This window comes from Leucoraja erinacea, chromosome 1 (genome assembly GCF_028641065.1).
Source record: "Leucoraja erinacea ecotype New England chromosome 1, Leri_hhj_1, whole genome shotgun sequence".
Lineage (NCBI taxonomy): Eukaryota > Metazoa > Chordata > Chondrichthyes > Rajiformes > Rajidae > Leucoraja > Leucoraja erinaceus.
The window spans coordinates 72,469,447-72,484,041 of NC_073377.1; the positions used below are offsets into that span (position 1 = coordinate 72,469,447).

General features: G+C 39.2%; 1 protein-coding gene across 6 annotated transcripts in view; it reads left to right on the forward strand.

Annotated features, from left to right (window-relative positions):
- The window catches only part of apbb2b (amyloid beta (A4) precursor protein-binding, family B, member 2b), a 276,260-nt gene extending 264,085 nt beyond the window's left edge, over positions 1-12,175 (forward strand). For all 6 annotated transcript variants that reach the window (XM_055637131.1, XM_055637100.1, XM_055637109.1 and 3 more), the window contains exons 14-16: positions 1,009-1,124; positions 1,940-2,119; positions 7,581-12,175. In XM_055637131.1, the coding sequence (XP_055493106.1) occupies positions 1,009-1,124; positions 1,940-2,119; positions 7,581-7,748 (464 nt within the window). In that variant the 3' untranslated portion in view covers positions 7,749-12,175. The remainder of the gene's footprint in view (positions 1-1,008; positions 1,125-1,939; positions 2,120-7,580) is intronic.
- The last annotated feature ends 2,420 nt before the right edge of the window (positions 12,176-14,595 follow it).

The following is a 14,595-nucleotide window of genomic DNA, read 5'->3' on the forward strand; positions in this document are numbered from 1 at the left end:
TTCTATTCAGATATCATTTTTACTTGCATCTGCTATAATTTGCTTCACTATTTTGAGATCAAGAAATAATTTATATTTATCCTTTTGTCTATGGTGTTTCTAATTTGACGGACCAAACAACTAAAACATTTGTTCCTAACATTAAAAAAAGCATTAAGAATGCAATAAACCATTTTCATGAATTTTGACTCCCAATGACAAGTATGTGGGGGGGGGGGGGGGTAAATATTTTAAAGCCTTAAACCAAATCTCAATATTCCTAGTTCTACCTTCCAAGACGAAGGTGAGCGACCAATCCGATCTTGTGAATTTTATCAAAGAGGCTGCAAGCCATCCATTTTCATTTAAGCCTATAACAATTGGAGAAGATTTCCCATAGTATCATACCCTGTCCCAGAAATCAAATAGCCTTTCTCTCACCTCCTACAATCTTCTCACCATCACAATAAACGTAACCAACATCATTACCCACTGGCCTTCCAGCCAGATGGCCATTAAGTGGAGCATAGGAGGCTGACGGGGTACAAAATCATCTCGTCTTTTTTCCCCGCGGAAGAGGATAGAACTAATGGCGATAGGTGTAAGGTGAAAGGGGAAAAGATTTAAGAGATCTGAGGGGCAATTTCTTTATGCAAAAGGTGGTGCATAAATGAAATGAAGTGCCAGAGGGAAAAAAAAAACATTTAGTCAGGTAACGTGGATAGGAAACTTCTGAAGAAATAGGCCAAATGTAGGTAAATGGATTGTATTCAACTATAAACACTTAGTCGACAAGATCGTGGTGGGCCAAAGGACTTGTTTCCATGACTCATGGCTCTGACTAAATCTGATCATTGGGTGTAAAACAAATGGAAAAAGTATAAGATGATTTGGTGGGATTTATAGTTAGCCACCAGCTTGCTGGTCCCAAAATTATCTTTGTCTTAGCCTTTGTTTCTAAGTTAATATTGAGCCCATTGTGTTGAAAGAATGAAAATTAATAATTTTTTGCATTTTGTTCTTGATAAGGAATCGAAATATTGAATGGAGCTATTGAGAGCTTAATGACCACAACTAACAAGGAAGACTGGATTTCTGTGATTATGAATGTTGCTGATGCCACTGTGACTGTGATAAGGCAGAAGGTAAGAACTGGGATCATCGTTAATGGCTACAAATTCATACAATGCTATCAAACTATATCCTTTGAATATTTCTAGTTTCTCTAGTTGAAGTTTGTGTTAAATAACATTTAAAAGGAGTATACCAATAGAGCAAAGCTTTCATACCTACATCAATGTTCCCGATGTTGGGGGAGTCCAGAACCAGGGGTCACAGTTTAAGAATAAGTGGTAGGCTATTTAGAACTGAGATGAGGAAAAACGTTTTCTCACAGAGAGTCGTGAATCTGTGGAATTCTCTGCCTCAGAAGACAGTGGAGGTCGATTTACTGGATGCATTCAAAAGAGAGTTAGATAGAGCTCTAAGGGCTAGAGGTATGGGGAGAAGGCAGGGACGGGGTACTGATTGTGGATGATCAGCCATGATCACATTGAATGGCGGTGCTGGCTCGAAGGGCTGAATGGCCTGCTCCTGCACCTATTGTCTATATATTTATGTATAAGATGTTTATTTAAAGTTTGAAACCCGATGGTTTCACCTAGCTCCAGATCTCAGAATGCTTCAGAACGATCCGTTTAACACGTGCTTTAGTAAAACACAAAAGTGCTGGTGTAACTCAGCAGGTCAGGCAGTACCTCTGGAGGAGGGAATGGATAAATGACATTTTGGGTCGGGACCCTTCTTCAGACACATGCTCTGTTTTGTTATGAAGCATTTCAGGGGCATTGTCCAAATTTTAATATAATGCATTGCTAGAATGTTTAATTGAATAAAGGGAAAAATCTCAAGATGGTTCTTTTTATATAACAACCAATTTTTCTCCTAACATCTGGAGCAGGATGAAGATGAGGTTTTGTTGGAGTGCCGTGTTCGTTTCCTGTCATTTATTGGAGTGGGGAAGGATATCCATACGTTTGCCTTTATTATGGACGCAGGAAATCAGCGCTTTGAATGTCACGTCTTCTGGTGTGATCCGAATGCAGGAAATGTTTCTGAGGCCGTGCAAGCTGCATGTATGGTGTGTACCCTTTGAATAAAGTTATTATTTTCTTGAGAGCCACTCCAGTAAATTAATTGTACAATGTTCCTTAAGTCAACTGATATTGCCATGGCAAATTGTATTGTATTCGCATTCAAATTTATTGTCATTGTCTCAATTTGAGACAACGAAATGAATTTCCCTTACAGGCAGTATCATAAAAAAAATAAAAAATAAAAATAAATAAAATAAATAAATAAATAAAACATATTGAAAACAATTGCAAGGTAAAGTCCCATCAAAAGATAGTCTGAGGGTTCTCCAATGTGGTAGATAGTAGCTCAGAAATGCTCTCTCGTTATTGTGTTTAAGCCCATTGAAAATAAAGCAGTTGTGTAAAAATCTTTTTGCTTCCTGTCAGAATTCCACAATCGACAGAATACTTTCTAAAGAGAGTGATATTTTTCCCATCTTGTTAGTGTCCTGATGATATCTTCCAAACGTATGGATGCAATTAGTTTGTTTATTACTGGCAATGAATCAAATGATCACATCCCATGACCTTATTCTACTGAAAATTTAAAGGCGTGTATCACACTGAAAGTGGTAAATCATGTCATGCTTCCACATCTTATTGAATCCCTGCCGGGCACCCAGCCCCTCATTTTAATGTATGAAGAACATCACTACCAGAAGCCTTGACACAGATTAAAGCATCAATCCACTGATATCTTCAGTTGACTGTTATCTCCATCTGCGGCCCAGAGCCTGGGGGAACTCGCTCTCACTATGAACATCTCTTTTGATTCATCTCACTATCTGAAAATCAAATGTATAGCCATGAGCACTTGCATGGCTCCAGCTACACCTGCCTGTCATCGACTACATGAAGCCGCCTTTGTTCCAAACTAACATTGACGCTACTCCCCAACTCCTCCTCGCTGAGTCGCCGACTGTACTAGTGCTGCCTCCTGTACTCATCAATTTTGTAAACTTCACCAACTTCCATCCTGCTGCAAATTCACTTGGACAACTTCCAATATCTTTAAAATGTCTTCCATTTTCAGAAGACATGGCTGCTCCTCCCCCTGCTGTGGTTGATGGATCCCTCATGCACATTTCCTGCACTTTTGCTCTCACCGCATCTCTCCACAGACAGCACACTGATAGAATTCTCTTGGTCGTCACCTTTCACCCCAGCAGTCCACAACCCTGCCACATGAACATTGACTTCTTTAATTTTGGGTAACCCACATCCCCCGTGTTCCTCACTCTTCCTGATCCATCCAGGTCCTCTCCCATACTCCCTTCTTTCCACCAAAGATCCTATAGCAAGCAAGATAGCCCACTCGGCCAAAAATATATAGGAGGGCCATGGGCAGATTCATGGGTAATCTTCGGCCCCATTTCCGTAACCGGCTTCCGGTTTTGCACTCCTATCCAAAGCAAAGATCCTTTAGCAAGATACTATAGCAATCTTTGATCCCAGTGCAAGTTTAATACAAACATCAACTTAAATGAGCCATTTGAAAATATATATATTTTTTAACTTAAAAAAAAGAAAAAAAACATTAAAAAAAGAAAAGTAACAGAATTATAATTTATTGACATATTAATTATTAACAAAAAATAGCAGAATTATGAATGAACAGAATTATGAATAATAGGTCTAACACTATATCACGCACACAAACTGTTCCCCCGCAACGCTGATTACACTGCGAGAAGGATTTACAAAGTCAGGTCAGGTCGGGTCGGGTTACTGAAATGGCCGACGAAAAGCCTGACGTTCCGCTCCGTTGCGTACTACACGTCAGCCCAATGGTTTTAGCAGGAGTGCACTATCTTGCTTGCTATAGGATCTTTGCTTTCCACCATTCATATCATTTTGTATCTTTCCCCACCACCACCAGTCATGTATGTCTACCATTCACTCACTCAACCCACTGGGTCTCCCATCCTCTCTACCCACCGTTCCCATCTGCCCACTATTCATCCCTTAACTGATTCCACTTAATACCTTCCTGTCTTATCAGATTCCATAATCTGCAGTGTCTTGTGTCACCGTCACCTCCCTGCCTGTGTCATTATATGTACCCTCCTTCCCCACCTCACTGCATCTGTCCATCAATCCTCCTCACCTGGATCCACCTATCATTTGCTAGCCCCTGACTCGCCCCCCCCCCCCCTCATCCGTTTATATTGGCAGGGGTCTTAATAGCCCTTTTCAGTCAAGTTGACCTGATGCAGGGTCTTGACCCGATACATTTCCATCCCTTTTGCGTCCACAGACACTGCCTAACCCTCTTGACTTATTCCAGCAGCTTGTTTTTGCTCCAGATTCCAGCATCTGCACATGCAAGCTATGCTCGTGTCTATGGTTCCACCTGCTCCAACTATCAACTTCACCTTGCCACTGTCTACCCCCTCCCCCCCCCCCCCCCCCATCATTTTCCACTCTACTCCAGCACCATTATTCCTTATCTCCATGGCAGCTGTAGACTTGCATCCCATTGATCAGTGCACAAACACAATAGCTGCCTGTTTTATTGTAGTTTTGACTTTAACCTTTCTCACCAGGACACAATTTTTGTAGTGATTCCTTACAGCAAGTTTCCCCTAATGTCTTCTTTTTTAATGTGTTTTGGTTTGAAGGCAAAATATTGCATCCACGTAACAAATTGAAACGGATGAAATCCAATTTGTAGACTGTAGTGTTTGTTACACTATATGGTTGATATATCTTTCATTGCTCTTACTGAAAATTTTCCGCACAAAATTAAGAAGCTTGTGAAGCGTTACGCTCATGATGTGCTCAGAATGAGTAGGTTTATGAACATGGTGTTCTGGCATCGCAAATGAATACCAACATAATTTTCTAACACAGCAGCCTCCTCTGATATTCACAGCTATGCTGTAATTAACACTTTAATATGTTGCTTATTCTATCTTTTTAAATGTTTTTATTTTGTATCACTTTCTGGCTTTATTAAAATCTAACCTGTTTTATTCACTACGACCAAGAGTGAAGGAATCATGCATGGAATTAGTCCCTCAAGTGTATAATGGTAACGTTGGCCATCAAGTGACCATCTATATTAATCCCATTTACTGGCACTTGTTCCATTGCCCTCCATATGCTGATGATTCAGGTGCTCACCTACACATTTAAATGTTGTGTGACTACCTGCATCCATCATCCACTCAGCCAGTGCATCCAGACAGCACCCAGTTGAAATTGTGACCAAACCAATATTTTATGAGTTGTACCATATTCTATACTTAAGTAATGAAGGGAAGTATCCCAAATGCTGCCTTCACCACCGTATCTAACAGTGCTGCCAACTTCAGGTAACCTTTGATTTGTACAGGAGGGTCCCCGTGTTCATCAGTATTCCCCAAGGCCCTACCATTCTTTGTATACATCCCACCCTCACTAGCCATCATAATGTGTATCACCTCGCCACCTACCACTGCACTGCTCATCTTACCAACTGGTGAAGATAGACACATACTGCTGGAGTAACCTAGGGGGTCAGGTAGCATCTCTGGAGAAAAGGAATAGATGACGTTTCTGGTTGAACCCATTCTTTAGGCTGAGGGTCAGGGGGGAGGGAAACTAGAGGTACGAAAAGGTTCAGAACAAATCAGAGCCGGCATCAATGACCAAGGAAAGGTAAAGCCCACAATGGTCCATTGTTGGCCGTGGAAGAGGTGATCACGAAGGGATATTTGGATACAAACAGGCAGAGTGACCAGGGTGGGAGAAGGGCGGAGAGAGAGGGAATACAGGGGTTACTTGAAACCAACTGGTTAATATTTTCCTATAATTTATGATTGTCTTCATCACTATCAAGTACACCAATTTTCTTACCGTCTGCAGACTTGCTACTCATATCTCCTGCAATCATATCCAAATCTTTGATGTGTATGACAAACGTTAAGGTCTTGACATTGTTTCTTGTGGTACACCACTGGTCACAGGCTTTCATTCACATAAATAACCAATCACATTCATGCTTTGCTTCCTATTACCATGCTAATATTGCATCCAATTTGCCAAGATGCCCCGGATCCATGGGCTACAGCCTATTATATGGAAATAGGTGGAGGGGCAGGTATTGTAGAGAAAGCAGAGATTCTGTAGAAGGACTTAGACAGGTTGGGAGAATGGACGGAGAAGTGGCAGATAGAATATTGTGTAACAAAGAGTGGAAGCATGCATTTTGGTAGTAGGAATAAAGGCATAGACTATTTTCTAAATGGGAAGAGAATCCAGAAATCGGAGGTGCACCAGGGATATAATGCTAAGACTCTATAAGGTGCTAGTCAGGCCGCATTTGGAATATTGTGTGTAATTTCGGGCACCATATCTGAGGAAGGATGTGCTGGCTCTGGAGAGGATCCATAGGAGATTTACGAGGATGATCCCAGAAATGAGCGTGTGAACATATGATGAGCGTTTGACGGCCCTGGGCCTGTACTTGCTGGAGTTTAGGAGGGGGAGGGGGGGTCTCATTGAAACCTACCTAATAGTGAAAGGCTTGGATAGAGTGAATGTGGAGAGGATGTTTCCACTAGTGAGAGAGTCTAGAACCAAAGGTCAGAGTCTCAGAAGTAAAGGATGTTCCTTTAGGAAGGAGATGAGGGATTACTTTAGTCAGAGTGTGGTGAATCTGTGGAATTTGCCACAGAAGGCTGTGGAGGCCAAGTCAATGGATATTTTTACGGCAGAGATAGATATTCTTGATTTGTACGGGTGTCAGAGGTTACGGGGAGAAGGCAGGAGAATAGGGTTTGGAGGGAGAGATAGATCAGCCATGATTGAATGGCGGAGTAGATTTGATGGGCTGAATGGACTAATTCTGCTTCTATCTCATGATCTTATGATTATATCCGACAGCCATGAGCAGGACTTCATCAAATGCCTCACTAAAGACCATGTAATCTACACCAACCACACTTATTTTTGTTACCTCTTCTAAAAATTCAAATCGGGTTGACATGATCTCCCCCTAACCAAATCTCTGTAACTATCTTTGACTTGAGTTTCTGCAATTATCTGGCTTATTCCTGTTGCCATTCTTGAATAAGAGTATCCTATTTGTCGTCCTTGAGTTAATCTGCTACCTGTGACCAGTGAACATATTTGAAAGATCTCTCTCTGGGCTCCAGAAATCTCCTCTCTTGCCTCCCAGAGCAGACTGGAATACATTCCATCCAGTCATGAACATTTATCCACCTTTAATCCTGCAAAGCCACCTAATACTTTTTTAATATCTGCATAATTGCATACAAAAAATGGAATATGTGGTAAGTTTCTTGAGGCCTTTGTATTAAAACTTAGACTTTCAATTGAAAAATACTATAAGGACAAGTAAATATTTTTTTCAAAAATGATTTCATGGTTGTAAAACACCAATGATCTTTATTTCATGTGATTAATTATCTTAAAAGGTTAACTGCAACTAATTGGATTTCATGTCTGTCTGACTTGCAGCTTCGGTACCAGAAATGCTTAGTAGCCAGACCACCTCCTCCAAGGATGTGCCCTCCAGGTCCTCCAACAGACTCTATGACAAGGCGTGTCACAACCAGTGTAAAACGTGGAGTTTTATCCCTCATTGACACTTTGAAACAAAAGCGGCCAGTATCTGAATCACCATGAAGAGAATCTAGATAGATGCTTTTAGACACCAGAGTCTAGTAATGACTGACATAACACATGATCCATGCAGATGTTGGGCCTTCGAGTTATATATGCTGATCCTCTTCAACATATATTATTTATTGTCAGATTTAATGTAAGCATGTTATTTCATTCCTTATCATGGCATCGTATTGAGAGGCGCATGAATAACTTTCTGCTAACAGCATTTGAGTTCATTAATTGATGGAAGGTGTCTGGAATTTCTTTAAGCCCTGGACTAAGTGGCTCCCAGTTTGCCTCATTGACTACAAAAGCTGGAATTCCTACAGCCAACATTACACCAAAAGTATTTACTAGTGCACTTTTTCTGTCACTGTCACTGGTGTAACATTGTGGTGTATGGTCTATAATAGAACTCTTTCTTTTCAGTCTGTAGAAACCTGTTGGCCAATGCAATTGTGTTACCGCGTGTACCTAATAAGGTGATCCACGGTGATCCCCTGTGATTTTTCTGTTTGTGGAGGAAGTACCAACTAAATCAAATTAGACCAGTGTTGAAACAGGGATCTGTAGTTTACCTGTTTAGTCAGCATTAATAAGCTCATTTCATAATCATTGTCCTTGCCGTGATATAGATTTTCCCTGTAAACTAGAGGAAAAATTAGCCATAAACTTATATTGTTAAGTATTTTTATTTTCCTAATGGTTTATTTTTATTCAGTATCAGCTTTATTTAAAATGTTACATTTTTGATAATTGGAAACAATGAGTTGAACAATTTAGTTGGTGGTTGGGCCATTCATTGATGAATTCCGCATTATTGCCTTATGTCATATCATTTGGAAATATGCCAAGAATACCTGGGAGTATTCCAGCCCAGCATGGAAAGGAGTTTTGTCTGTTTATTAAATACCACATTTATCTATCCCAGCTGGACTGTATAGACTCGATGCCAGTAGTAGCAGCGGGATGTCCAGAATAGGGGAGGTTATAGGGAAGGAATGTAGTGAAGAGACTCAATTGAAGGTGCTTGAATAATGAATTACTCACCATGTTTCACAGATCACAGAACAGGGAAACTTCAAATCATCACATTTTATTTGTACTGAACGGCCAGACTGACCTGAACTGCTAAACGCTTTAAACAAAATCAATATAAACATTTGTGGAGTTTTATTTTGTCATCGTATGAATTGAGTTGAATTCCTTGCAAAGGTTTCAGTTGTAAACCAACTGTTGTTACAAAAATGCAATTCAATTGTTTCACTTCATATTTTACTTCACCAATGGAATTCGGACGTGAATTAAAGACTGAATGAATAATAGAATTACAAAGTACAACGAAAAGTAACATATTTATGTCATTCTCCTAAGGAATAGAAGGTACATGAGTCAGATCAGGGGGCAAATAGGTTTCACCTGAGATGAAAATCGCTAACAATGCAACATCCAATTCAATGTGAGTGGTGCTAATGTAGAAATTAATAGCAGTAGTAACTGTAGGGAAGAAGATTTCTTCTTTGTGACTGTGAGCACATGCACAATTCGTGAGTGACAAGTAAATGCAAAGAGCTACTAAACAGATTTCACTTTCACAGAATGGAGGTGGATGTTAGTAGTGTATTATCTGTAGCTAATGCTTTTCAAGAAATCCCAGTCTTACTTCCTATTTTAACTGTATCAAAAAGTTTTGCTAGCTTCAAAATGAGTTAACACTGATGTATAACTTTTCTTATTTCACGCTAAATTGGACAAAATGTAAATGTTTTTGCTCGTCTCCAGTTATTCGGAAAAAGAAATTCAAATTGTAAGCTCCCTTTTGAAATCCAGTTTGCATTGTTGTCCTTGGGAGGAAGGAGATACTGCAAGTGCAGTTGTAATTGCTTAAATCAAAATGTCTGCAAGCTGCCAGTTCATAAATAGAAGCTGCAGATTGTAGAAGGATGTTGTATGTAACACTGGCGATCAGAAACAAAATGTAGGTAGAGCTTTTATATTTAAAATAGATATTGCAGAAAACACATCTGTGTAAAAATGCAGATTGCATTTGACCAAATGTTCTGTACTTGGAAGTAATCTTTCTGTCAATTTGGTAAAATGACCGTAACAAAGCCATTGGTTTTATTGTTTCTTCTGTTGCTATATAAGGTAAAACTTGTAGAGGAATATTAGTACTTATTTTTTATTTTTTTAACAAGTAGACTAGCTGTTGTATCTAGATTATAGACATTATCTATGCATCCATTATAAGCAGTGACTTTCTAGAAAAATCGCTGCGTTACTGCTTTGCATGCTATATAGCCATTGTAAGCAAGACAGCAAGTGAACTTTCAAAAAATATATTACTGAAAATATTTTTATTTTATTTATTGTATTTTATATTGAACTTTGCTAATTATGTTGTATTATGTTCTATTATAGGTTTTCACAGTGTAGCTAGCACTTAATTAATCTCTAAATACTGTAGACTGGCACAAAGGTAATTAAACATTAGTTTTTGTATTCATCCACCACAGTGAGCCAAAGTACTGTTGTGATACAGGAACAAAGCCAGCTTGAAGATGATTTGGTTTATAACAATTGTGGATCTTGAAGCAAACACTGGGAGATGATCAGATAGGTTGCCACTGATATTACCCGTTGTGATTCTCGATCCTCTTACCCGTTTTAATTATGTGTTAACTGGTATTTTATTTAAGTTTCAGTGTCATAATATAGGCACTTAGCAGCTTCAGAAATTATTTTGGTTATCCCAGTGTATATTATCTGATAATCATTATTTGGTATTTGTGCCTGTTTCACCACACATAAGCTTTGCTGTTGATACCAGGTGAATGTGGAATGTAATCATGGATTCTGTGTATGGCTGTTCAGTTTTAATAACTCGCGCAGAATGGCTGGGGAGTCGCTAATTATGTAACTTGCCCTTTGACTTCCAACATTTTATTCAGGAAAGTAGCAAATTAAATAAATCCTGAAAAGGCAATTCTATTATCTAGTTCTTATAACCAGGAATACCTGCAGAATACTGATCAGAGAATCAAGTTTGTACAGTTGGATTTTTGTGACCTGTTTTCACTCCCTAAAAGCATTTATTGCGAGGTTATAAATGTGCAGGACGATTGTGTTCCAAAGATATGATTGCTAAATATTGTAATTCTTTCTTAAAATTGCATTGGAGGAATTTGCAATATGCATATGGTACTATCGTAGGCAAAAAATGCTGGAAACATTCAGTTGGTCAGACAGCATCAGTGGAAAGAGAAACAGAGTTGATGTTTCAGTTTGAAAGTATCAGAGTTCCAGCTTCTGCAGTTATTTGATTATACCTATGGTACTATTTTATTTTAATTAATGTGTGTAGTGCCAGTTACCAGCGTGCTGTGCTGGCAGTCAGCCTTGGACCAGAGTTCACATGTTCTTCACAAATTTACAACGTGCTCAGTGGCAGCAACAAATGCTACTTGATTCTGTTTGTATGTACAGAGAATAACTGAGTCTTTGAACCATGACCAGTTGGACTTATATTTCCTGTTGCACATTAACTGACTTAAGTAAAATGCATAACATTGGCAGAACAGGTTGTCTTATATGTCAGCCAGAAGATGGACTGCCCTTGGAAATTCAACCTGCGGTGAGGAGCTGGCTCATGACCATGGTTCCCAAACCCACTTTATGATACAATGTTGGTGCTCAGTGCAGAGCAAGTATGGTTGTCTTTCTCCCCATTTTGCAATGCATGTTGGAGTGACCTGTGTTCTACAGTGCCCTCCATAATGTTTGGGACAAAGACCTATCATTTATTTATTTGCCTCTGTACTCCACAATTTGAGATTTGTAATAGAAAAAAATCACATGTAGTTAAAGTGCACATTGTCAGATTTTAATAAAATTTGATCCATTTTGGTTTCACCGTGTAGAAATTACAAGTGTTTATACATAATCCCCCCCATTTCAGGGCACCATAATGTTTTGGGACACAGCAATGTATTTTGTTGCATATCCTTTGCATGCAATGACTGCTTGAAGTCTGCGATTCACTGCTGTAATTTCGACAAATCTCAAATTGTGGAGTACAGAGGCAAATAAATAAATGATGGGTCTTTGTCCCAAACATTATGCAGCGCAATGTACATTCCAACCGCTGCTGAAATTGTGGATTCAGCTTTGATATCAGCAGCCCTACAAACCGTTTGACTATATTAAATATAACATTGTTGTAAGCCTGAGTGCGCAGCTCAGAAGCCACTGAAGCCTGATGTTTTATCTTTTATTTTACTCCTCATAACTATGTACGTTTATTGTTATGGAAGACATAGAGCTGTATATTTGGCTTTTAAGCAGCTGATTTACAGTATAATAGCTGTTCTATTCTGCTTCCCACCGATTTTACATCTGTAAATGTAATCCATTGTGAGAATAAACTACATATACAAAATATATAACCTCTGCCTCTGATTTTGCAACTGATCACATTACAAAGAAGACATTCCTCATGTTAACAGATTTTGTTCTTAGCTCAGATGTCTTGTATTCCTGTACCTACTTTTATATTGAAGCAAAATAATTTCTGGAAAAATAGAAAAAACAATGTAAGTACTATTCACGTTAAGGACCATGTCATTTTACATAGTAACGTGTGATTTTTCTTTGCAGTAACAAGCTAGAAATTTTCAAAGCCTAGTTCATACCAAAATTAAAAATCTGAAAGGGTGCTGAACATTTCAGCACCAAAACCATTCAAATATTTTAATGGCTGTGAATTAACTTAATCAAAATCTAGAGGGTAATGCACTGAATAGCCTAGAATGAAGGACTTGAATAACAGAGGACCATTTCCAACCTGTCATTGAAAATGTGTATTTTTCACATGCCCTGAACTAACTTTCACATGCATCCTTTTAGTTGGGTTTATGCATTGAGTATCAGAGCTTATCAGTTCAGTTGGGACAACTGCAAGACAGATTTTGTTTCCACATGGCCATTTATGAAGTTGAACTGAGCATTTTAAATAAACTTGGTGAATGTAAATGAAACTCCAATAATGGTTTGGCATCTGGCTGACCAGGTGATGCTTTCTGTGTTTCCTTTAAAGGGACTATGGTTCCCAAGTACCAAATCATAGGAACATTTATTCTAAGGCTGTAATATTTTTTTAATGCATGTGGTATTAATAGTATAACTGCCAGTTTACGTGCAGCCTCATTCTGACAATGGAGGCGGTGAAGGGCAAGTAGGTCAGTGTGGGAAATGGAGTTACAATGGTTAACAATCGGGAGATCCAGTAGGCTTTGGCGGGTAGAGCACATGCTATATTTAAGAGGGAGTTAGATGTGGCCCTTGTGGCTAAGGGGATCAGAGGGTATGGAGAGAAGGCAGGTACAGGATACTGAGTTGGATGATCAGCCATGATCATATTGAATGGCGGTGCAGGCTCGAAGGGCCGAATGGCCTACTCCTGCACCTAATTTCTATGTTTCTATGTTCTTCGTAACAGTTGCCGAATCTGGTCTGGTCTCGCCGATGTACAGGGGGCCACACTAGGATCAACGATTGCAGTAGATTAAGTTAGAGGAGGTGAACGTGAACCTCTGTCTCACCGAGAAGTACTGCTGAGGTCCTTAGAATTGAAGTGAGGAAGGCGGTATAGGGGCAGGTGTTACATCTGTGATTACAGGGGAAAGTAACCTTGTCACTCACTGATTCTCTTGGCAATTACTTTAATTCCAAGTCTTCTGGTTACTGACCTTATTGGAACATAGGTAGAATTACAGATGGATGATGTTACGGAATAAGAAGCAGATGACCTTTCTGATGGAAGGTATCCAGGGTAAGAAATGGAATGAATAGCCAGTATTATGTGAGATAGAATTATTGCTTTCTCCTTGATGCTTTGCAGTACTCTGGGGATTTGCTGAGATCCTCAACAGTCCACCAACAAGAGGCATTCTACAGTCTGCAATGACATCCAATTTGCAGTGGCTGGTCATCAGGCTTCCCTGTTGGGCCAAACATTTTGTTTGGGCTTCAACGGGGTCCAAATGACAAATAAATTGTATTGTGTTGTATTGTATTATAAAGGGGACATGACATGAGAATTAAGGGACTGAAGTTTAGGGGTAACATGAGGGGGAACTTCTTTACTCAGAGAGTGGTAGCTGTGTGGAATGAGCTTCCAGTGAAGGTGGTGGAGGCAGGTTCGTTTTTTATAATTTAAAAATAAATTGGATAGTTATATGGATGGGAAGGGAATGGAGGGTTATGGTCCGAGCGCAGGTATATGGGACTAGGGGAGATTATGTGTTCGGCACGGACTAGAAGGGTCGAGATGGCCTGTTTCCGTGCTGTAATTGTTATATGGTTATTGTATTATTCCAAAAATCCACCCTTTGGGCTGAGGACATGATCAGAAGCAGAGCACAGCAGTGAATGACACTTTTTTATTTTACCCTATTACTTTCATTTGGAGTAACTTAAGAATCAAAATATTTTTAGTCTATCCCAATAAAACCAAAAGGATAGTCACTCATACTAAAAAGTTGTTTAAGATGTTCAGAAATCCAATTTTCATCGCATTGGAATATTAACTTTCTGTTGGCAGTAAACTTACATACAGAAGAAAACATTGCCTAACAGTAAAACTGGGCTTTTGGATTAGAGCTTGAGCACTGTATGCACTTTGCAGGCTGAAGAGCTTGCCATGAATTTATTGTAAGCAATTAGCAGTAGAAAATCATGGGGTATAAATTTCCATATTTTGTTCTGCATTAGAACTGCAAGTGCATGAAATTGACTTCAGGAAAGTTTCCATTCCAAGAACTAGTTTCTAGTTTGAACCAGTTATCCTTCAACCACTTCCTACATA